At 43.4% G+C, this 22,547-nt stretch overlaps 1 protein-coding gene across 8 annotated transcripts in view; it reads right to left on the reverse strand.

The window, feature by feature from the left end:
* UBR4 (ubiquitin protein ligase E3 component n-recognin 4) overlaps positions 1-22,547 on the reverse strand; it is a 129,979-nt gene that overhangs the window by 74,534 nt on the left and 32,898 nt on the right. For all 8 annotated transcript variants that reach the window (XM_028164698.2, XM_028164693.2, XM_028164695.2 and 5 more), the window contains exons 23-48: positions 22,280-22,462; positions 22,020-22,142; positions 21,698-21,927; positions 20,248-20,369; positions 17,571-17,668; positions 16,176-16,333; positions 15,186-15,395; positions 14,227-14,328; positions 13,810-13,910; positions 13,362-13,560; positions 12,800-12,988; positions 12,307-12,370; positions 10,594-10,785; positions 9,986-10,056; positions 9,748-9,895; positions 9,093-9,320; positions 8,245-8,415; positions 6,630-6,812; positions 5,601-5,759; positions 5,104-5,256; positions 4,415-4,642; positions 3,958-4,115; positions 2,851-3,022; positions 2,403-2,604; positions 1,395-1,558; positions 736-952 (exon numbers count right to left, since the gene is read on the reverse strand). In XM_028164698.2, the coding sequence (XP_028020499.2) occupies positions 736-952; positions 1,395-1,558; positions 2,403-2,604; positions 2,851-3,022; positions 3,958-4,115; positions 4,415-4,642; positions 5,104-5,256; positions 5,601-5,759; positions 6,630-6,812; positions 8,245-8,415; positions 9,093-9,320; positions 9,748-9,895; positions 9,986-10,056; positions 10,594-10,785; positions 12,307-12,370; positions 12,800-12,988; positions 13,362-13,560; positions 13,810-13,910; positions 14,227-14,328; positions 15,186-15,395; positions 16,176-16,333; positions 17,571-17,668; positions 20,248-20,369; positions 21,698-21,927; positions 22,020-22,142; positions 22,280-22,462 (4,225 nt within the window). The remainder of the gene's footprint in view (positions 1-735; positions 953-1,394; positions 1,559-2,402; positions 2,605-2,850; positions 3,023-3,957; positions 4,116-4,414; positions 4,643-5,103; positions 5,257-5,600; positions 5,760-6,629; positions 6,813-8,244; positions 8,416-9,092; positions 9,321-9,747; positions 9,896-9,985; positions 10,057-10,593; positions 10,786-12,306; positions 12,371-12,799; positions 12,989-13,361; positions 13,561-13,809; positions 13,911-14,226; positions 14,329-15,185; positions 15,396-16,175; positions 16,334-17,570; positions 17,669-20,247; positions 20,370-21,697; positions 21,928-22,019; positions 22,143-22,279; positions 22,463-22,547) is intronic.

Consider the following 22,547-nt stretch of genomic DNA (forward strand, 5'->3'; position numbering starts at 1 on the left):
GAACTTTATCTCCTGAGACTTCAGTAGCACTTTCATCTTGTATAGATGCTGAATACGTGTAGAAACAGTTCCATGGACCAAAAGCCCATGAAGTCTCCTACTCAGAAGAAGAGTCGCCAAGCACCGGTGTAGGGATCCTCTGGTGCTATCAGGGTACCGTATCTCCCAACTCCACCCCCAGGGATCTCTAAACACTCCTTTTGTTCAAAGCACAGATCATCATCATGAATGAATACCAACAGCAACTGTTTCTGGAAGGAAAAGTATCAGACAGGTGGCCAGTAAATGGTAGGGAAAGTTGCCCGCCTTATGAAAGGCTCAGGGATGTGTACTCTGAGGGTTTAAAGGCATTGCTAAACATCTCTCAGTGACATGTGCCCTGAGGCCTGCATCTGCGCCTTAAGAAAGCCTTGCGATTTCACATGCTAATCTTGCTGCCTCTCTGCCCAAACACGCAGGCAGCCCCATCAGCAAGGCTACCCAACCCTACAGAAGTGAGCCCTGAAGCAGAGTTTTACCCTGTCTTTACCCCTCCCATTCTCGAGTATATCCCTTTCCTGTCATCTTGTTTCCTTTATATCTCAAACGAAGCTCAAAGTTTCATGATGGCAGAGACCACAGAGCTATCAGTAGAGCAGAGGGTTCCTAGAATACTGGAAAGCCACAGAGAAGCGGCCACCCAGTCAGAATTCATAACGAGAAGGATACAGTCTACGCTAGGGGCTGGGGACTCACTGAAGAGGTTCAGCTTCTTATCGGCCTGCAGGGCCTCTTCTCTGGTGAAGGGGAAGTCAAACCAGCGCGAGCGACTCAGGTTAAGCTGCATGGTTCTGCCAAAGATCTCGATATACGATGGGGCCCGTTCAATCGCCTGGGTCCCAATCTGGATCCGCATGCCTGTCATCACCATAGTGCTGTTGTTGTTACTGATCTCAATGGTGAAGCCACCAGGCTGGAGGGAGAAGAGGCACATATCATAAAATTATTACAAGTTCTTAAGGGCAAACTTTCGATCCTTCCTGTGACAGTGACACAACGTGTGAGCCCACAAAAGACCTTTATCCTTTTTAACTCCTCAGCACTGACTTCTTTTCTTCCAAGGATGGGAAAACAGAAGCAGGGAGTAGACTCTTCAATTTCAGGCTTCCTTCTCCCCAGCATTAACCACCTCCTGCTGCCCTGTGCACAGTAACCCTACTGACAACACGGGAATAGGAGCCCTTTGGTGTGGAAGTGAGAATATTCATTAATTCTAGGGACCATGAAACTAGAATCAAGGGTTAATGACTGTGAGTCTTGTATTCTAAGAGTAGATGTGTCCTCAAACCTTCTAGATGTGTCCTTGAGTCCTTCTACCCAGCGACTGAACCCAGCACGGTGGAGTCAGTCCTCACCTTGGTGTTGGCCACATACATGCCAGTGGAATTCAGCCGGTGCTTTATCTGTTGTGCGTTGTAGACCTGCAGGAGGTCATTACCACCAAACTCCACATCTGTCAGCTGCTGGTTGTGTTCAAAGAAGTCAATGGGGAAGGTCACTTGGCTAGACGTGCGAGTTGCTGTGGAGAACAGCATCAGATTGCCACGGAGCAACATTAGTGCGATCCCTACCACCTCTGTGCTCCTAAGCTCACACGTACACTCCCTCATCTTTCTAGGCCAACTTGGGATTGTAAGGTTTGCATCAGTACGACGCCTACACGTGGTCAGCTGTCCAACAGTCATCATCCCCAACCACAACACAACCTAGCGGGGCAAAGAAATCTTATCTCAGTATTGGGTACACTTAATAACAAGCAGCTCTCTCAGAGCTGGTTTATTTAAAATAAACAAAGGAAACTATTTCTTTATAGGAGGATGAGCTGCATGATTATCTCAAACATAGACTCTAGAACAAATTCCAGATGGTGGGGTGAATCCTGTAAAGATCTTTGCTCAGTCCGAGTCACTCACTCCTAAATTCAAGCTTTCACTCCCTGAAGAGTCCTCCTCCATCACTCAGGAGCAAAGACTTCCAGCTCAGACACCTATGACGGCTTCTACACCAGTCGGCGAGAATGAACCAGCCAAAGGATCTACTCCTCAATCAGTTCCATCCTGCACACCACATCAGGGAAGCCATTTTTCTTAAACCCAGAGAAAACCATCTCAAACCAGGTCCGAGAGAGAATTCTTTCCTGGGCACCTAGGAACTGCTGCCTGAAGTGGACAGCCAACAGGTGCTTGCCGTGCACAGACCATGAGTGGCCTCAGGAACCCTGACTCTGCTTCTGAGAAACTAGCTAGCACAACCTCTACCTTTATGAGCCGCACAAGCAGGACAGTCCCTGTTTCTTCATGGCTATCTACAACGGTCTACTCTAAGTCCCCGCCCCCTACCAGTCTTCTGAGGAGGGGCCTTACTGATGGTAGCTGTTTTGCGCTTTCGAACAGGTTTCATTATGCTGATGACACTGCTGGGCTGCAGGGAGGGCTGAAGCCAGTAGGAGGTGTTCTCCACATTGGCCATGTAGATGCGCAGGCTGCCATCCTCACACAGCAAGATCATCGTTGTCCGCTGCTGCTCATTGCAGGCCGTGTGCCTGATGGCAACCATGTCCTGGATCTAGGAGGAGGGGACAGAGGAGTGGTAGTTCCTGCACCTATAGATCAGAACCTACAGAAACAGGCAGAGAAGCAACTGGATTCATGGTCAACTGAGGGGGTGCTGAGGCTGCCAAAGAAAAGGTGTGTAAGAGAAAATTCTTCTATAGGCCTCCGTTGAAAGAGCTGGCAAAGTGACATGACATACAAATATAAAAATAGAGCAGGTTCACAGTCTATTCAAGTGATGGGAGAACGGGGCACTGACCTTTGCTTTGGCAGGAAGAGTCTTAATCTCCTGGATGAGGAAAGTGTCTGGTTTCACCATAACTACCAGGGGCACTCCTGTAGTTTGCTGGACACAACACACCAAGCCAGGGTGGTTCATCACCTCAGACCACTGGCAAAGGGCAGGAGACGTCTTACTGCCACCATTGGAACTACAGACAACAAAAGTGGCCACAGTTAGGGTGTCAATCACCATCTCACAGTTCTTTTCTTGACCTAAAGGCCATCCTCACGAACAACTGGACTCTCAGAGCAATATACCTACCCAAGGACTCAAACTACCCACGAGTCTCAGTCTTATTCCGAGCCACATAAATACTCTCATACACCCCAATGTGCGCCCCCAGCAGGAGCCCTGGTTTAGGATCTCAGTCAGCTGCTGGGTTCCACTGTCTGAGGGAATAGGTGGCCCTATGTGCGTAAGGCTGTCAACTGCATAGGGCCACGGAGCTGCCAAAGGCTGATAACCCGTTGTCCTTTTAAGAATTTCCAAGCACATCAAGCTACGTATGAATGGTATCCATTTTATTTCATCTCAAACCAGGTAATTCACAAAATACAGGCCAGAGACAAAGTGCTTTTCAGTGGCAGTAAGAAAGAGGGAAAGAGACCCTAAAACTTTGCTGCCTCCTCCTTAAATAAAACACTCACTACCTCACACACCCGTCACCTACAAGTCTGATGGTAGCCTCCACCTCCCCAAGCTCCAAGCTCGCCCCATCTGCTGACACCATGTTCTATTTACTGATCAACCCCCCAGGAGGGAAACTTAAAGGGCATCTTAGCAGCACGAGTGTCTAGGAGAAACTTACATTCTCTTCTCAAAACTCAGTAATCAAATTAAAATCACATTTGCTACCCTGACCCTAGCTTTTCCTTCTGAGTGACAGTGGCTCCCCAAACTACCTATTACAGCTTCGGGGTCTCCATGGTGGGAGACAAACCATGCAGGCCGCCCAACCTACCAACACTGGACACCACTTGATTTAAAGACACCAAGCAGGGAAGGGCGAGCCCTTGCGAGGGGCGGAGCTCTCCTGCTGAACATGGGCGTTGTGGAAATTCAACTTTAAGTGCTCATCCCCACCTCTTGATGTTGATGGAGAAGAGCTGCAACACCTCCAGCGTCGTCCTACTGATGGTGGCTGCAAACGACCTGCCTTGGCAGTAGCTGAAGAACAGCATCTGCAACACGTGCGAGTAGTAGACAGACACACCGCCACCTGCCACCTGGCTGTTACTGTCCTGTCACAACAGAGACACAACATCCACATTAACTTCTCAGGCTGCCTGGGGCACCAGCTTCTGCTCTGGCTGGTCATTCATTTTACACCATGATTATGGGGTCTCATTCTTGAAGTATGAGATCCCTGCAGGAAACCTTAAAAATACCAAGAGAATAATGGAACTTCAAGTTTAGTCCTAAAGGAGTGAAGTTTTTGCTATTAGATGAAAAGTTAGAAGAAAAAAGAGAAACGAACAACAGAAGCCTTGCTAGGCTAATTAAACCTGGCATAGAAGGGAACAGTGCCATGTGTTCTAACCTTCAGGTCCTCGTGGTTTATTTCCAGCACATTAGTGACATAGAAGGGTCCCTGCTGGGCACTGCTGGCCTCTTCCATGAGCTGGGTATAGATGTACCCAGCCGAAGACATTATAACAATGATGTTCTTTCCCTCTTCGTTGAAGAGGAAGGTAACATCTCTTATCTTTGAGCTGGGCAGGAGAAAGTAGAAGGTTGGACTCAAGGCATCAACAGACAGGTCATAAATCTGCAGAATGGAAGGAAGAAAGATCAAATAAGGGAGATCCATTTCAGTCCCATGCCCAAACTATCCTGGTGAACCCACAGAGCTGCAATCAGTGAGGAATGAACACTCATTCTCCACTCAGCAAGCACCTATAAGTACTAGACAATGAGCACAAGATGATAAAGTATCTTTTCACTGCCTCTTAGGAATGAGCAGAGGAGAGATACACATCAACAAATTCTATACCAAGTACAGTAATTAACAGCTGTGAACTGGACACAGGGGGTGTTGAACCAGAATCAATTTTCTGCTACCTGCACACAGATAGCTCCTGCTCAACAACATAACAAAAGGCCACAAAATGTTAGGATTTTTCATTTTTAATTTCTAAGAGATGCAAGCACATATAATGGAGATCAGGCATTCTGGATTTAAAAGCAAAACCATTCTAGGACGAGATCATCAAAGAGCTGTAACTATACCTTGACAAAATCTGCAGTGACGATCGCTAGCTCAGTCTGTGAACCAGGTAACCACACGGCTTTGATGATGAAGTTTCCTGTTGCCAACTGAGGGTGCAAAACCAAATGATCCGACACAGAGCCTGAGCTACTGAAGGTCAGCACATGGCAGTCCTGGACATGGTTGAAGGAACAGAATGGTTAAAAAATGATTTGGAAAGTAGCCTAATTAATTTCAGAGTTCTAACGCTGCCTTTTCTTCCCTAATATTCCCTGCCTCCAGACAGTACTCAGACTGTCTAGTAACACATTCAAGTGTCAAGAACACACAAAGATTATTTCCAATACAAAAGAAATCTGGAAGATCTGGAAGAAATTCAGAGATTTCGTTTGTGTTCCCAATGGCTTTTAAGTTCTGATCTCAACAATGAATAAGAGAAAGTGGTGCTGAAAACAGGGGAGAGAAGGTGACTGGGATCCACAGCTTAACAGAACCAAACCTGGATCAGGATTGTTACCTTCAGCCCACAAACAGCAAGGTAGTCCTCCTTGCACGGATTCCCCGTGAGGCTCAGCACAGTAAAGGGGACTGGGGCAGAAGCCAGGCGGGTCAGAGTCAGCTTCCTTTTGCTGGAATCTGCTTGCTTCAGGAGAGCTGAGAGCTGCAGGACAGTGATCTGCAAAGGAATAATTACCAATTTATTCTTAACCCAGATCCTCTCAGAAAACACAGAGCAATAAAAAAATGTTCCTTCACTAGAGCTACTGATTTGGAGGCTTTTTTTGTGGGCAAGTCTCTTAGGAAACTCCAAGACCAGTATCAGTCATACATCCCCTGGTTAAAAGAATGGAATGCCTTTCATTTCCTCCTTCTAGAGATGACAAAAGAAACCAACTTCTCTTCGTATAATCAGTTCATAAAATATTTAAACAATTCCCATATACTACTGTCCCTTCTCATTTTCTCTGAGAATGTTTTTGAAAGGATTTTAGAGCTATTTTAATCTCTGGTTTGTTTTTCACTTAAGGTGTGACTAAAACAACTTTACTGATAATGAAGAAGTCAGAATATAGAAAAGTGTGAGTTAGGATACTCTCCTCCAACCTCTCCTGGTTCTATAAAACACAATAAACTTCCTTGTGCCCTTAGAGGGCTGGGAGGGCAGGAAAGAACTAAATAAGGATCACTGAGCCTTCCTATGAAGACTCTTCTCTCCCCACTTGTGTCCTCAGAGTGGCCAAACTGGGAAAGACTGGGAGCCACGGTGTCCTAGGAAACCACCAGTCGTTACCTTCGCCTAGGGGTTCCCACAATAGAGTGGGAATTAACTATTTAGACTCTCTGTTCTAGTCACACTGGTCCTAAGTCTAATAAAGTAACTCAGGGTTCACGCAGAAAAGTTTGTTGAGCTCTGCCCCTGAAGCTTTGCTGGAATGCAATAGACTTTTTCCCTGAGGGCCAATCTGAGTGTAGTCATCTATTTGTTTTGCTCAGCACCTAAGACAAACATGACCTCAAATGAAAGGGAAGGAATTGGAGGACCCACCTTGCCTTTCTCATGGCTGACAGCCAAATGCTGGCGGCGCCCATGAGGGGAGGAGAGCACACACATAGCCACCCTCCTGAGCACATGGGCGCTGATTAGCTGTCGAATAGTCTGGCCCTGGTCTCCACTGTAATTCATCCGAACATTCTCAAAGGCACCTTCCTGGGAACCTAATGTGGGAACCTGGCAAAGAGGGAAGCAGAGAGAGAAGGCAGTAATAAGGCAAAAAAGATCAAGTGGATTCATACACATGCTATTCATGTGACTGAGACACTGCACAATTTAGTTATTCAAAAGCAACGGGACTGGGCTTCCCTGGTGGCACAGTGGTTAAGAATCCGCCTGCCATGCAGGGGACACGGGTTTGAGCCCTGTTCCAGGAAGATCCCACATGCCTCGGAGCAACTAAGCCCATGTGCCACAACTACTGAGCCTGCACTCTAGAGCCCACGAGCCACAACTACTGAAGCCTGTGCGCCTAGAGCCCATGCTCCGCAACAAGAGAAGCCACGAGAATGAGAAGCCCGCGCACCGCAACGAAGAGCAGTCCCTGCTCGCTGCAACCAGAGAAAGCCCGAGCACAGCAACGAAGACCCAACGCAGCCAAAAATTAATTAATTAATTAATTAATTAATTAAAGCAATGGATTGCAATCTCTAATCCACAGACAGTTAGGTAAATTCAGCAAAATTATTGTCAGTCCAATAAGAACAACGCAGTGAATGTTGCATAAAGCTAAATTAATACAAAGTATTCACTTTTAAAAAATGTTAAAACGCCTTTTTTTTTTTTTTTGGCTGCGCCACATGGCTTGCAGGATCTTAGTTCCCTGCCCAGGGACTGAACCCAGGCCACAGCAGTGAAAGTGCCAAGTCCTAACCACTGGGCCACCAGGGAATTCCCAACTGTGACTGATTTTTAATAAAATACGAGAATATATGTGTGTGTATTACCAAGTGATTATGCTTCCCTTAACAGCAGTCACCTTGTGAGATCTATTTGTGTACCTCACTCATTTTCACACTTTCCTTCCAGAAATGCCGACACTTTACTTTCTACTACTTTACACAGCTGCTAAAGACTCCAGGCAGACCACGCCAGGGGCCCTACAGTCAGTGCTAAGCAGCAGGTGTAAAGTGGATAATGTCTTACAACTTACAACCCAAGTTTTAGGAAGAATTAAAGGAAGATTACCTAAAGGTAATCTTTGGCTATAAGCCAAAGAGGACAAGCATTATTTTTGTAAACAAGGTGAACCTTAGGGGAGAAGATACAGTAAGGAGGTCTTCTATTTTACATACAGAAGAAATTTCTAACTATTATAATTTCCCCCAAATGTCGTTCCTCACATCCAGGGGTTCACATATTTATGTGAACTAAAAAGGAGACTTACTCACTGGGTTTGTCCGAATGACCTCTGGATTCCCTTCTCTGGAAGACACACCTCACATGCTGATTTTCACACTGGATGTCACGGTACCTTAAATTCTAAGTTCTGAATGGCCAGGGGTTGACTGTTCTAAGGATATTCCTCAGAGTACCTAGCGCACTTTGGCATCTCAGTCAACGTGCTGGTTCCCACAGGCACCTAACTCCCCGACGCTGACACACTCACCATCAGCTGGTCTGTCATCTCGACCACCTTGTCCACTGTGTGCAGCTCCCGGAGGGCCTGCTGAGCCCGGCTGCTGCTCCCCACAGCTGAAGCCTGCTGAAAGTTGGTCTGAATGGCATCCATGAGGAAATTGAGCATGTCTAACACGAGAGGAGCGAAGGAGAAATTGGCCTGAGAAAAATCCAAATACACAAGTGAAAAAAAAAAAAAAAAAAAGACAGAAAAATAATGGGTCATGCTCATCATCACAATCTTGCTAGTAACTACCTACAGAATCCAGAACCCACTTTCCTCACTTCAGTTTGATATTCTAGCCCTCATCTCACTCTCTCCAATAACACTGGATTTGATTCCAGTCAATACGCTATTGTGCTACTAACCTAGAGCAATCTTCCTAAACCAGGGATCCCACGTCGATATCCTACTGCTTGAATGCACCCACCATGTATAATTAGTTAAGTTCTCCCCAATGCATCTAGAGTGCCTCTAGTTATGCACCGTCCTTAGGAAAACTGAGAAAATAATCACTCAAATCATTTTCTGTGTTCTGTGCTTCAGATGAGGAAGCTTGACCAAGAAAGTGTGCTCTAGAGTGTTACACAACTAAAATTTACCCTCCCACAAACTTCCCGAACACTCCTCAGTCATAAATTCTTCCTTATGAAGCAGCGACTGACAACACACACTATTCATATTCCACTGTGGAAATCAGTAAATTTAGAGGGAGGAGAAAACAACCCGAGGCCCACCAGTGGAGCCGCAAGGACAGCCTGGTGCACCAATCACTCGTGGACCAGCTGGCCAGGCTCTGTGCTCTGAACCCCATGCTGGGCGCCAGTGGAGCCCACCTGGTTCTGCAGCTCCTCCCGGCAGCCCTCCACTGTGCGGCACAGGCTGCTCTTCTTGGGCTTCTCTTCATCAGCAACCTTTCCATCGCTGATGGTGACTTTGGCCTTGTCCGCCGGGGAGGTGCTGGTGTGGCGCACGAGACTCTCTGAAACTCTGGGTTCACTCTGAAATGCTGACTCCTTCATGGTGGAGCTCATGCCGCTGCTGGGAGTTCGCTTCACTAGAGCCTAGGGACAGAAAACACCAGAGGCCCCAAGTCTTGCCACAAGCATAGATGAAATACTGCCTAAGATGTTGAAGGAAAATCTGACCCAAAGGAGACACTGGCTAACCATTTAAAGAATATCCACAAGCCTGAATTCTGATCTTCATTGTATTCACCTAGTATCTGGTACTTTACCCACTCATAGCAATAGGTCTTGAAATTGTGGAGGGGGTCTTTAAAAAACTGCAAGATCTCTAAGGACATTGCAAGTTCTAATATTCTAAGTGAAGTGCGTAGGCCATGACTATATAGCTAATCAATGACAACCAGAACTTAGTCCTAGACCCAGGCCACCATGAAGGTGACATGGGAATTTCCCAGTTTGGCTTAAGCATTTGTGTCACCAACACGTCACCCTTTATAGCCGCGAGAATGTTCCAATCTCTCACCAGACAGCTGCCATCTTCCTTGGCTCCACAGTCACAGAAGAAGGATCCATACTTGGCGTAGGAAATCTCATGATCCTTGTGGCACACCTTGGCACATACTGTGCACACACCCACCCCATCAACCATTTTGCAGGTGTGACAGTGGTACCTACGAAGAATGAGAACCAGCCAATGAGCCCAGAAGTCCCAACAATCAAGGCCCAGCAAACCCTCACCTAAAACGAAAAAATACTCTTACCAATGCTGGTTCATGAATTCTTTCTGAGTGATGGTAAAAGTGCACAATTTATTGCAAAGAGAATCTTCATCCTTCAAAGATAATAGTTTTAATCAGAAATATATCCTTCTACACAGGGACCCATAAAAACACACCCTACGGAGAGTAAACCACTGACTCATAAATGACCAGTAGAAACCTACTCCAATTGGAGATAGCTTGCAGGCTATAAATATGCTGCAATTTCAGGTGAGACCTTAAGGTTTTGTGGCTAAGAAAAAAATAAATCTTATGTTTTCTCTACAAGGGAGCTCACACCATCCCCATGAAGAACTCATCTTTGAAACTCCATTTTGGATGCAAAAACCAAGAAACTGTAGGACAAGTGCCTCTAGATGGAGGAAGGCATGTGCTTATTAAACGGTCCTTCCCCTAAGAGATTAGAGCCCTACAGCTTGCTCTGCAGGCCTGGAAAATCAGTCTGGCATTAGTCATGTAAGCTGTGAGAAAGCAACAAGGACTGGAAAGAGTTCTGAAGCTCACAGGGGCTACAAGGGAAGGCCAAAGGATTGTTAGTGTGAGCTCTGCAAGTGCTGATCAGCCATGACCGTGGTGGTTACTTTACTTACTGAATCCTCAGCCTGGGAGTCTTCCTCTTCCACTGCCAGCTCCTCCACCCAGTCTGAGTCCACTTCAATGGCCCGCTCTTCCCCATCCACTGAGAGGTGACTTGGGCCTTGACCGTTACTCTGGCTCAGGGCATTGGTGACATCAGCCAAGTAAGACATAATATGGCAGGTGCACTCCAGGACTATCACATGCTGTAAGAGAAGACCACCACACCATGGAAACCTCAGTTCTCCATATTCGATTATTATGTAAACTGTGTTTTCTCAAGCTTTTCCCAATAAAGCTCAATATTAAAGGAATAGTATAAAAGCAGAGAAGAAAAACATGTTTTAATTATCTATTTCCTCAGCTCTTAGCACTATGACTACATGTAGTTGGTCAATAAACTGTACTGAATCAGTGTGTTTCATTCTTTCTTAAGCACAAAGACAACTCTTTAAAAAATTTTATAAAATGAAGTACAATGGAAATCAAGAAAAAAAAGTTGAAATGGAGACAAAAATCATTCAAGAAAAAACTAGACTGATACAAAGAACAGACTGGTGGTGCCAGAGGCAGGGGGTAGGAGGATGGGCGAAACGGGTGATCGGGGTCAAAAGGTACCAACTTCCAGTTATAAAATAAATAAGTCATGGGGATGTAATGTCAAACATAGTGACTAGAGTTAATAAACACTATTGTATGCATATCTGGAAGTTATGAAGAGAGTAGGTCTTAAAAGTCCTCATTGCAAGAAAAAACAAATTTTGTTAACTACGTATGGTGATGGATATTAACTAGACTTACTGTGATCATTCTGCAATAAAAACAAATATCAAATCATTATGTTGTACATCTGAAACTAATATAATATTCTATGTCAATTATACCTCAAGAAAAAAGGCTATATTAAAAGTATGAATAAGCTCTCATTGGCTTTTTTCCTGCTGTTACCATTTTTTTTAACCATTAGTGAAAGATATTTAAATTACTGGGTTTTTAATTAATGCAGGAGGGGAGGAATAGCTTCAGAGATCAAGGGAAAATTTTTCCAGCAAATCACTGCAGATAGTTCGTGCTTGCCTAAAAATAACCCAAAAGTCTGGCATCAAAGCCTCAGATTTCTAAGTTCCTTCACTCTGCACTCTAACAGTTCAGTGTGGAAAGGATAAAGATCAGCAAGAAAGCAGGGAGAGACGAATGGTGCTGTGGTGGGTCAGAGGCCAGTTATCTGCTCTTAGCCACCATGTCAGGTTCACGGGTTGGGTGGGGGGAGAAAATGCCTGAATGCAAGATTTCTACCAGTTTCCACCCTTTTTCTCAGCACAGTGACCTGAACCTTCAGGTAAAGTAAACAATTCTAGCATCTGGACTGGAGCTGAGGAGGTAGACCGTAACTCCGTATAACACTCAGAGCACACAGTTCCAATGCAGGAGCAGGGGACAATTTTCCAGAGCATGCCAATACCTAAAAATAGCAGTAATTCACTGTTTCAGGAAGGACTCTGTTGGATGTCTGTTTACCAGAATATTTCCTTCCTATCACTTCTTGCCACCGAGAAGAGGCCTAAGGGCATGCAGTTAGCAATTACACACTTCTAGGCCTTTGAGATTATAGGCCTTATCCTCTGTAGGCTAGCCAGGGCCAGAAACCAACAGGAAGGAGACTTCCACCTGGCCACAAAGGTAAGAATCACCACTCCCTGACTGCTGTCACTCCTCACTTGTCTTACCTTTCCATGCATTACATTGGCATTCAGTTTTTCAACCACATTCTTCTGTGACAGGTATTTCTTGCTGTCCCAAAGAAAAAAAAAGGGGGGGGGGGGAGAAAACACACAAAATCATCTAAGGAATCAAAGAAAGGAAGCATCTTCACATATCTCGCATCAATTTGTGGACACTGTGAATCAAAGGCATTCTTAGAAAATTATGTGGCTAATCAGAAGTTGGGGGCTCTGTTCCTATCAGTGGCAGGTGGTACACTTTCCCCAAGACTTCTCCCAGGAATAATGAACAGAAAATCCTACTAATAAAATAATGAAGATTAAATCTAAACTGAACAGTTACTGGCTACTCCCTCAATCCCCAATAAAAAGGCAGAGATTCAAATTTCTTTTATACTCACTCTGAGCTACAGAAAATAGCCTGTAATTAATTATCCCCCTTTTCTCTAAGAGCAATGTTGTAACATACAGATGCGTTCCTCCAATTTCACCCTCTTACCATCTACTCAGCCAGTCCACAGCAGCATTATGAAGCTGAAGATGGCCAGCACCTTGACCTGCACTGGCCAGGGTAGCCATCACAACCATGAGTTCAGGGAAACCAGTCCCATCACCGTTGGCCAGCATCTCTGTTGCCATGGGGATCAGGGTGCCCAACAGCACAGCACACACACCTTCCCCGACTTGGCTGACAGAGAAGAAATAGCAAGTTGGTAAGTAATCAACAGGAATCTGATTGTACACTTCTAAATGTATAAGAGTAATTAAGGAGTTTAAATTTAAACATTAAATGCATGACTATACACACTAAGCCCAGTTGTGGACTTGGGCTACTAGAGCACAAAACATTCATCCCCGTTACAACTGACATGCCAAGTCACTGCAAAAGTTTTTCCATGGGAAAAATCAAGGAGAGCCACTAGATTCCTTGAGTCTATTGAGAGGGAGCTATGGAATCACTGAAAATGCTCACGACTGATTCCTGAAAGAAAGACAGCTGCAGTGATCTCACCTTATTTCTGGGGCCGTTAGAACATGTGAAATAAATGCAGGTGCCCTACCTGTTTTCCCGAACAATGTACGTGGTCAACAACTGTAGCAGCTGCCTGTTCTCCTGGATCACATCCAGCTGATCGGAATCTTTGGGGGGCGATGCAGTCATGCGGGTGAGCCAGGCCTGGAGACGCACAGGCTCCACGCAAGCCAGCTGTGCCAGGGAACCACAGAGATGCAGAAGGCTCGGGTTAGGGCTCTTCTCAGCTGGAGACAGACCGAGAGGCGAAGGTCAGCGAAGGAGGGCAGGGGGAAAGGAAGGAAGGCGCAGACTGTGAGCTAGGAAAGGGGGAAAGGCTCCAAGGAAGTTTTCGACTTCCTTCCAAACTATCTCTGAGGGATTCTCTCCACATGTTAGCATTTTCATGCCATAGTTATACTTGGGCAGAAGATAGGCACAGTCATTAGCTGGACATCAAAGTTCCCTTAAGAAGATTACTAAAAGCTGTCACTCACTCAGCTGGAAGAGTTTGGTGAAGAATTTCAAAACTCGGTTACAGAATTTAGCAGAGAGGTTCTCATTGGCTGTTGCCATCATGATCTGCACAAGTTCTCCACTGAAAGGCAGGAGGGTAAAAATGGAAGAATCACATTAAGCCTCACATAAAACGCATCCGTTTCTATTTCTTCACAATCTCATCCTCTCTAGGGGAACTGGTCATTTGTGAGTCAACAATGCCAGGTGTTCATGAAATCAACCCCTCCACCAATAACCTCAAGGAGTCAGCAGTTAACCAAAGTCCTCCCAGAGGTACAAACACCTAAGCAGGCTTTTTAATTCCCTGAGAAAGAACACCGAAGTCAACATAGACAGGTCCCTACTTCCAGGAGATATTCAAAAATGTTCACCGAGGAGAACAAAACATAGCTCACCTGTCAGAGAAAAATTCCTCCATAGCTTTACGAGCCTGGCTGCTTTCCAGTTGCTTTTCCAAATATTGGAGACACTCCTCTAAGATGGATTCATCCAGTCCACTGAAAATCCAAAAGAAAAATTAACTACCAGAAACAAGGGCTGTTTCAATGTCCTCCTAATCTTGACCTTTAAAAATCCAAAGTCTGTTTACGGCTACACCTTTTGAGGGCAATATTCAATTTTGTTTTGTCAAAGCTTAGCATAAACCCTGGCATACAGTAGGTGCTCAATAAATTTTTGAGGAATTAAACTGAAATAAAATTTAAAAATTCCTAAAATCTGAGATAACTGATGTAGTCGATGGCTAAGAGTTCCAAGAATCACTGCTGTTATTTCAAACTGTTAGAAAGAGGAAGGAAGGGAGGGAAAGACTGAAGGGGGGAGGGGGGACGAAAGAGAAGTGGGGAGGGAGAGAAAAAGAAAAGGCAGCCCCTGATGAAAACCTGGATTCCTCAACAACAAAAAGGCAGGAAATCCCAATACCTGGAACCCTTTACTTGTACAGTTCTCAGTGGGATAAAACTGTAACTTATTCAACTGTTCTGTAAGACTCTCCTACATCAACATGGCCTACACTATCAAGGTCAAACAATGCTATGAGACCACCTAATTCCACAGAACACCTATCTCAGAAGCATGGTTACAAAAATACTAGAAATTTTATCATGCTCCTTTGTACACTTCATCACATCTAGTACAGCATGTTTATTCCTAAGAATTAATCACAAAAGAAGATTCCAAGTAACCTTTCATGTGTGTCCACAAGAACACAAAACGTACACAAGTATAGAACTTTCTGTTAAAAAGCACAATCATAATCTATTAATTAACAACATAAAGAAGCTAGTGTTGGTACATTTTATTGATGGTAGCAGGAGGTCACAGGAAACGGAGGCTTCTCCCCAGTCAGGCTCACCTATTGGGATCTGCATGATTAGCCAGAATGTTGTAACAGCCAGTGATTAGTTTCTCATAAACGCGAGCCAAGAACTCATCAGACTCTGCAGGGCCCAGGATGCGCTCCAGAGAGTTGCTACTGATCTCAGCAACACTCTCAGTGCTCGACTCCAGAAGAAGGGGAAGCAGGGTCCGAATTACCTGTGGCGGGTTCATCTCATCGGACCAACTTCAGCAAAGAAAACAGAAGCAAATTAGTGAATATACTCCTCTCAAAACCTGCGAGGGGAGGAGAGGGCAATCTACTCACTTACTGAGAAGGGCTTTTTTCCTTTGATAGTTGTTTTTTACATAGGTATAATCATGCAACTTCATGGTCTCCTTTCTCATTATTATATCAGAAGCTAAAATCATTTCCATGTGAAAAGTCCACTTATTAAGATGTTAAATTAATACTGTAAGATGTATTTTATAATATTTAGAAAAGAAAATTAACTGAAACCTAAGCTAGTAACCCTCCCAGACAACCTTTCTAGAAGAATTCCCAGGAATCTGGATCACTTTTAAGCTAATGAGATATAGGACTTTACCCGTGACCTATGTACAGGAAAACAAAATAGTCCCTCCACTGGCCTGCCCGCCCTTAGTCTCCACGATGGCAGCATCTAACTTCCACAACGAATCTGGAGAAGCATGACTTCAAATACATCATTGTCACCTTGAAACTTAAACCCAGAGTACCTCCAAATCACAATATGGTTTAAAACCAGCATGCCTTTTCTGAAACATACTACACAGAAGGAGGGGGGGAGGTACTCGGCTGCCCTTCACATCTAAGCCAAAAATCATTCTAGGTAAACGTTCATACTCTAAGGTAACAGGCTCTCTCTGCTGTAGAAGCAGGCAAAAAAAGTATTATTACGCAGTTATTAAAACTCTCATTGTCTTCCCTTAGCCATGACAGAATACAGGAGTAGAGAGCACTTAGGGCTACGTAACAGGTACTCACACTATAAGATCTCCGGTCAACCTGACCAGTGAGAGGAGGGTGTGCTTCAGGGAAGCAGCCAGGGGCAGACTCTGGCCACAAAGAGTCCCCAGGTGAGCGGCCTGCACAGCACTGATGTAACTCTCAGAAGGGATGGTGTCATTGGCAAAGGCATTGCGCTGAAAGGAGGCAAAGCAGACATCAACAGATAGACCATCTATCTCCCAGGACCAAATTCTTACGTGAGCAAAAAGAAACCATGATGACATAACCGAAGACCCCACTGAGATTTACAGACAATGACTCTATTCAGTATACACTCTTATTCATCCTGGGAAGGAAAGTGGGGTGGAGTAAAGGAAACAGTTAACAAATTTTAGTTAGCACAAAGTCGAGTTAAAATTTAAAAGTTAAAGTTAAGCTAAAATTTAGTTAGTACATAGTTAAGATACCCAATACCACTTTTCAAATAATTAGAATATATTATATTTAACATTAAAACTATGTTTGTTTGCCTCTAGTAACTGAGAAAGATCTGGATTTTACAATGCATCTGGGTCCGCATTACAAATATCTTAATTATCCTTGCACTATAGCTCTGGGGGATGTAAACAGAGGTCATGATTACAAAGCAGGGATAACTAGATTATAACACTTGGCTTTTCCAAAGAACTGTAATAACGCAATAATCTGTTAATAGAGGTAATCTGAGCAGAGCACACAGAAAGATCAAGGAAACTAACAGAGGACTCAACAGCCTTCCAAAAGCCTAGAGAACTTAAAAGCTACCCCATAAAATTATGTATGACAAAAGGAGCAGGTTCTTGACATATAACCTAAAAAGGAAAGGAAACGGTTAACATTTACTGAGAATTCACGTGACAGATAATGTGCTAGGCACTTTACATTTAATATCCTTAATCTTTACATCCCAGTATTTAGCAGATGAAGAAACTGAGGCTCCTAGTAGTTGACCCTTAAGTACCACAGGGGTTAGGGGTGCTGACTGTCCTTGCAGTCAAAAATCCATGTACAACTTTATAGTCAGCCCCCCATATGTGCAGTTCCACATCCACAGATTCAACCAACCACAGATCATTTAGTACTGCAGTCCAGATTTAGTGAAAAAAATCGTGTGTAAGTGGACCCATGCTGTTCAAACCTGTATTGTTCAAGGGTCCACTGTAATAAAGCAGTTATTCTATAACCCAGTAACAGACTTCTTATTCTTAGCAAAATGATCATATGAGTACCATTTGAGTAATTCAAGGCCTTGATTATTGATTCAGCCATAGCAAGTACTACTGCAGCATATTAAGATCTCTTGGTAGCAAGTTTAAGCCTAAAGAATAAGAAGAGAACACAGAAACAGAACAGTGCTCCTAATTTCTATTCCTGGGACAGACAGACACTCACCCAGGATCCAATGTTTGGAAACTCATTGGTGTTGATGTTGTTCCAGGATTCACACACAGCCTGCACTGAAGATGGTAAATTCTGAACCAGTGTTGGACCTGGAGGAGACAGAAAGGACAAGGAATCATCGTGAGAGAGAAAGAGAGAAAGAACGACACACAGCATTTTAAAAGCCAAGCCCAAATGCAGAGAGAAACACACCACAGCCCAGGCTGTCAAAACAATTACTAAGATAGCTTAGATGGATATTTCAGTAGCAGCACTATGTCCAAGAACTTGCTAATTGCTTAACAGCTAACAATCTCAATTGTAAGGTTTTCACTTCCCATCGTATTCACTTTCTAATCTTGCAAGTAAAGAAGACAACTGAATAAAAGATGCAAAGTGAGAGCAAGTCACTACAAGTCACTATTAAACATCTAGACCTTCTATGACTAGGTATCACTTTGATCTCTTTTCTCCTTAACACAAATCTTGAGGGCAGGGATCATTAATGCACATTAAGAACAGTATTCAAAGAAGTGATGGAATTAAATTTCTAAAAGTGAGAATATCTGAACATTAAAAGGGTCCTTGAAGCTTGAAATTCAGGAATACACAAATGAAAAACTAATGAACTCATAAAAGTGCTAACAAAAGATCAAGATGAAAAAAAAAATTAATTACATGGGACTGAGTGAACTGATGAGGATGAGTATAATTTTTGTGACTTTCTGTCTGAATTTAAAAAAAAAAATATCCCACAAGGACTCAGAGGCAAAGAATATACAAATCAATTTTCACTGCAAAGTAAAGGAGCTGTTACAGTGGAGGATTACTGGACTGAATGTCAATATTATGACATAGTATGAGTGTGTTTCATGTTTGGTAATTGCAATCATTGTTGCTTTTGTTGTGGTCATCCATGTACAATGCTTGGTGTCAGTCTATTTATCTCTTGTAAAAATAAAGTACAGTGTGTGTGTGGGGGAAAAAAAAAAAAAAAACCACTGTCAATAGTTGTAAGAGAGGCACAGATTGGATTAGCTGACAATCCAGTTACATGGGATTGAGCTATTTCTTACTTGCTACCATGCAGAACGGATATTCTCCACTTTGGATTTCTGAGCATGTGAGCAATCAGGAAATACAAAGACATCTGCCCTGACCCAGTTGAACCCCAGTTGAAACTATTGCCTTCACGTGTCGGAGGTGTTTTGTGTTCTAGGATATTGCTATGCAGCCACCGTTAGAACCAGCAGCACTTAACCTGCCTCTGAGGCCTTCCCAGGTCCTGGTTCCTGTTAATACAGTTCTAAGGAATGGCTGGTAGGATTGTGATTTAAAGGCGAGTAGATATAATAAAGGGAATCTGATTAGCATGCGAAAATAATTCAGTAATTTGATTCAGGTCAAAGAAAGTAATTTTAATATAAACTTCTATTATGGAAGAAAATATTTTAAGAACTGTTAACTATTTTAATGTCTCAGATTTGGCTGATGTAAGAAAAATAATATGTTTCTATAGACATCTGTTCAAATGTTTGGAGATTATCAAAATTAAGGATTTGTCATATAGCTTTACGTTTGCTGTGTCTTTGATGATTAGAAACTTGAGAATAAGGACATTGCTATACACTAAAAGTATAATAATACAACATAAAAAGAAAAATATAGCTGTGTAATGTCATCAAGCTGGCTAGCTGCTGTGTGTCTGTGATTCTTAGGCTTCTCTGCAACGTTGTGTTAATTCATGGAAGTTTTCTTTTTTTAATTAATTAATTAATTAATTAATTTTAAAAAAAGGAATACACAAATGCCTATAAATTTTAAAGGGTAACTATTGCACTTAACTCCAATCCTGCTCAAGTCCTTTTATATTTTATTTTTTTTAATTTTATTTTTTTATTTATTTATTTTTTTTTGGCTGTGTTGGGTCTTCGTTGCGCTGCACACGGGCTTTCTCTAGTTGAGGCGAGCGGGGGCTACTCTTCATTGCGGTGCGTGGGCTTCTCATTGCAGTGGCTTCTCTCATTGTGGAGCACAGGCTCTAGGCGCGCGGGCTTCAGTAGTTGTGGCACGCGGGCTCAGTAGTTGTGGCTCACGGGCTCTAGAGCACAGGCTCAGTAGTTGTGGTACATGAGCTCAGTTGCTCCGCGGCATGTGGGATCTTCCCGGACCAGGGATGGAACCCATGTCCCCTGCATTGGCAGGCGGATTCTCAACCACGGCACCACCAGGGAAGCCCCTGCTCAAGTCCTTTTGATTCCCCATCCTAAATTTCGATTAGATCATTCGTAACACAAGGAAGAAGTTCTCCCAAGCACTAAGCAGTAGCTTGCTAGTCTTCCTAATCTCTATCAATGAAAAGAACAAAGGTCTTTGCCAACAGTGAAATAGCCTAATGCCTTGGAACCAACTTATCTTGGTTTGGATCCCAGCTCTGCCACTTGCAAGATGTAGGATTTGGGCAAATAACTTCTCTAAGCCTCAATTTCCTAATGAGTAATGGGGGATAATAACAAAACTTACCTAATAAGGTTATTGTGAAGATCAAAACAGATAAACTTATGTCAATGCTTGACACTCAGAAAGAGTCCAATAAATGAAAAATGCAGTAGACAGGTAGAAAGGGAGAGAAATAGCACTACTAGTCATACTAGTGTTAACAGTCTTATTCAAAAGCACATTCACTTACCCAGAGTGTTCGCCTTGCACCTACTAGAGCCAATAGCCAAAACAGCAGCAAAGCCGTGCAATTTCTCCTGGGAAGGTTTTTCAGTGGATCCCTCCTCATTAAAGTTCTGCAGCAAATAGGCTCTGGAGAAAAAAATAGGGGGTTATGTCAAAGCTGAAGGAATCTAGTGCCATTTTGGTTAGGAAAAACTAACCCTAGACAAATCGAAAAACCTTTATCTCAGTTGGGTCTCCTAAGAATTACAATGGGTAATTGTTTCCCAAAGAATATGCCATCCTCTGAAATGCTTACAAAACTCAATTCCAGGACATATCTACCACACTCTTCCTGGCCTCAGAAGACTGGCAATGTATACATTAAAGGCTCTGAGAAGTATTATTATTTTTTCTTTTTTTAAAAAAAGCACTTCCCAAACTTATTTGCCCAGGTACATGTATTAACAGCTCAGTTTAGAAAGTCTTAGCCTGATGGGCCAGATTAGAGCCTAGATACACTCAAAGGGCAGTGACTCGGTCAGCTTTGCTACCACTGTACCCCCAACACCTAGAAAAGTACTTGACACGTAGCAAACACTCACACTTGTCATTCAAGTTTATTGCTCATATTCGTTCAAAAATCTTGCCTCAAGCAACAGTCCTCTGTCTACTGCAAAGCATTCACACTAAGACATTAGTTAAGTTTTACAACGGTCTAAGTCCCTTTCACCATCAACGCCCCATGAAACAGGAACTGAACAGTGAAATCCTACAGGGACCAGATAAAGTAAATGAGCTTAAAGCGGCCCAGTGAGAATGGCTAACGAGAAGCAGCCAGTCCTTAGCTGCAGTCTGTTACTGTCATGTGGGAAGACAGGCCCAGTTTTGCCAGTTCTTCCAAAGGAAGAAAAGCCAGAAATCTTGACTTGTGAATAAATTCCCAATTTTTATAAATGAATTCTAAAATATTTAAACATCATGCAGAATAAACAAAGCAAGTCTACAGGGTGTGTAATATGCAATCTTTATTATAGAAAGGGCTGGGTTTCAAAATACCCTCTAGGGGATTTCCCTGGTGTCGCCGTAAAGACTCTGTGCTCCCAATGCAGGGGGCCCGGGTTCAATCATGGTCAGGGAACTAGACCCCACATGCATGCTGCAACTAAGAGTTCGCACGCCACAACTAAGGAGCCCTCCTGCCACAACTAAGACCTGGCGCAACCAAATAAATAAATAAATATTTTTTTAAAATACTCTCTAACTCATTAAGAAAATTTTTTCTGTACCTACATACCATGAAATTTAAAAAGCTTCATCTTAGTAAATAACAGAAATGATAGTGTTTGGAAAAATTACATTATCTTTCTTTGCACTCTACAAGAAAAATGCTAGAAAATATTTAAAGATGAAAGTAAACCACCCAAGCATCTACATTCCCCCATCTCCGACATTTCTAGGCAGGCAGCCCGTCACACCTAGTGAATGACGCGTAGGTGTCAATGAGTTGCAGTGTGGCTGGAAGCAGGTTCTTGGTGATCTCAGATGACTTATGAGGATCGGTCTCGGCAGCCATCTTAGAAAAATGTTCATCCAGAGAGACCTGGACCTTCGAGATAGCAGCATCGAGGGTGTAGATGGACTGCAGACTGGGAACTTCATGGAGCTGCAAGATGGTGGTACAGTCGATGCTACAGAAGGACGAGATCTTTAAAAATACACAAGATATTAATTAGTTGTAGCAAAAAAAAACTGTGGCATAAGCCAAGTTCCATCATTATGGACCCCAAACTTCCATACCTGTCGAGCAAAGTATTCCTCTACAATTTCAACATCATATTTCACTGAGCTGCACTTGCTGGATGCCAGTTCTAGGAGAGAACCAGCATGTTCAGCCTTCATTCCCTGTTTGATAAGGTGGTCCTATTTACAGCAAGAAAAAAGTGTTCAGGAGATCAATACAGACAGTGTCTAAGGCTTTCATCAGCCTTAAATTTAAAAGTTCCTAGAATTAGAGTATGTTGGCTTTGAATACTCCATAGCAGCAAGCCCTGTGGTACCTTTATCCAGTGGACATAGGAGCTGATCCGGAGGCGGGAAGACCACCGCAGAGTGTGTAGGATGTCACATTCACTCATCTCTGGCGAGTTCATGGCCAGCTGGTTCATGTAAGTCTTTGATGGTGGCAAAATCCCTAGAATCCTCCACAGTATCAAGAAGTAATATTGAAGGGCACAGGCCTCCTGGAAGAAGCAAAAAGAGCAATCACAGAGGTAGAAGCTTTTGGTATTGCCTCAACAGCTCCCTAACAGTAAGAATTGTTCCAAA

Source organism: Balaenoptera acutorostrata, chromosome 1 (assembly GCF_949987535.1).
Source record: "Balaenoptera acutorostrata chromosome 1, mBalAcu1.1, whole genome shotgun sequence".
NCBI lineage: Eukaryota > Metazoa > Chordata > Mammalia > Artiodactyla > Balaenopteridae > Balaenoptera > Balaenoptera acutorostrata.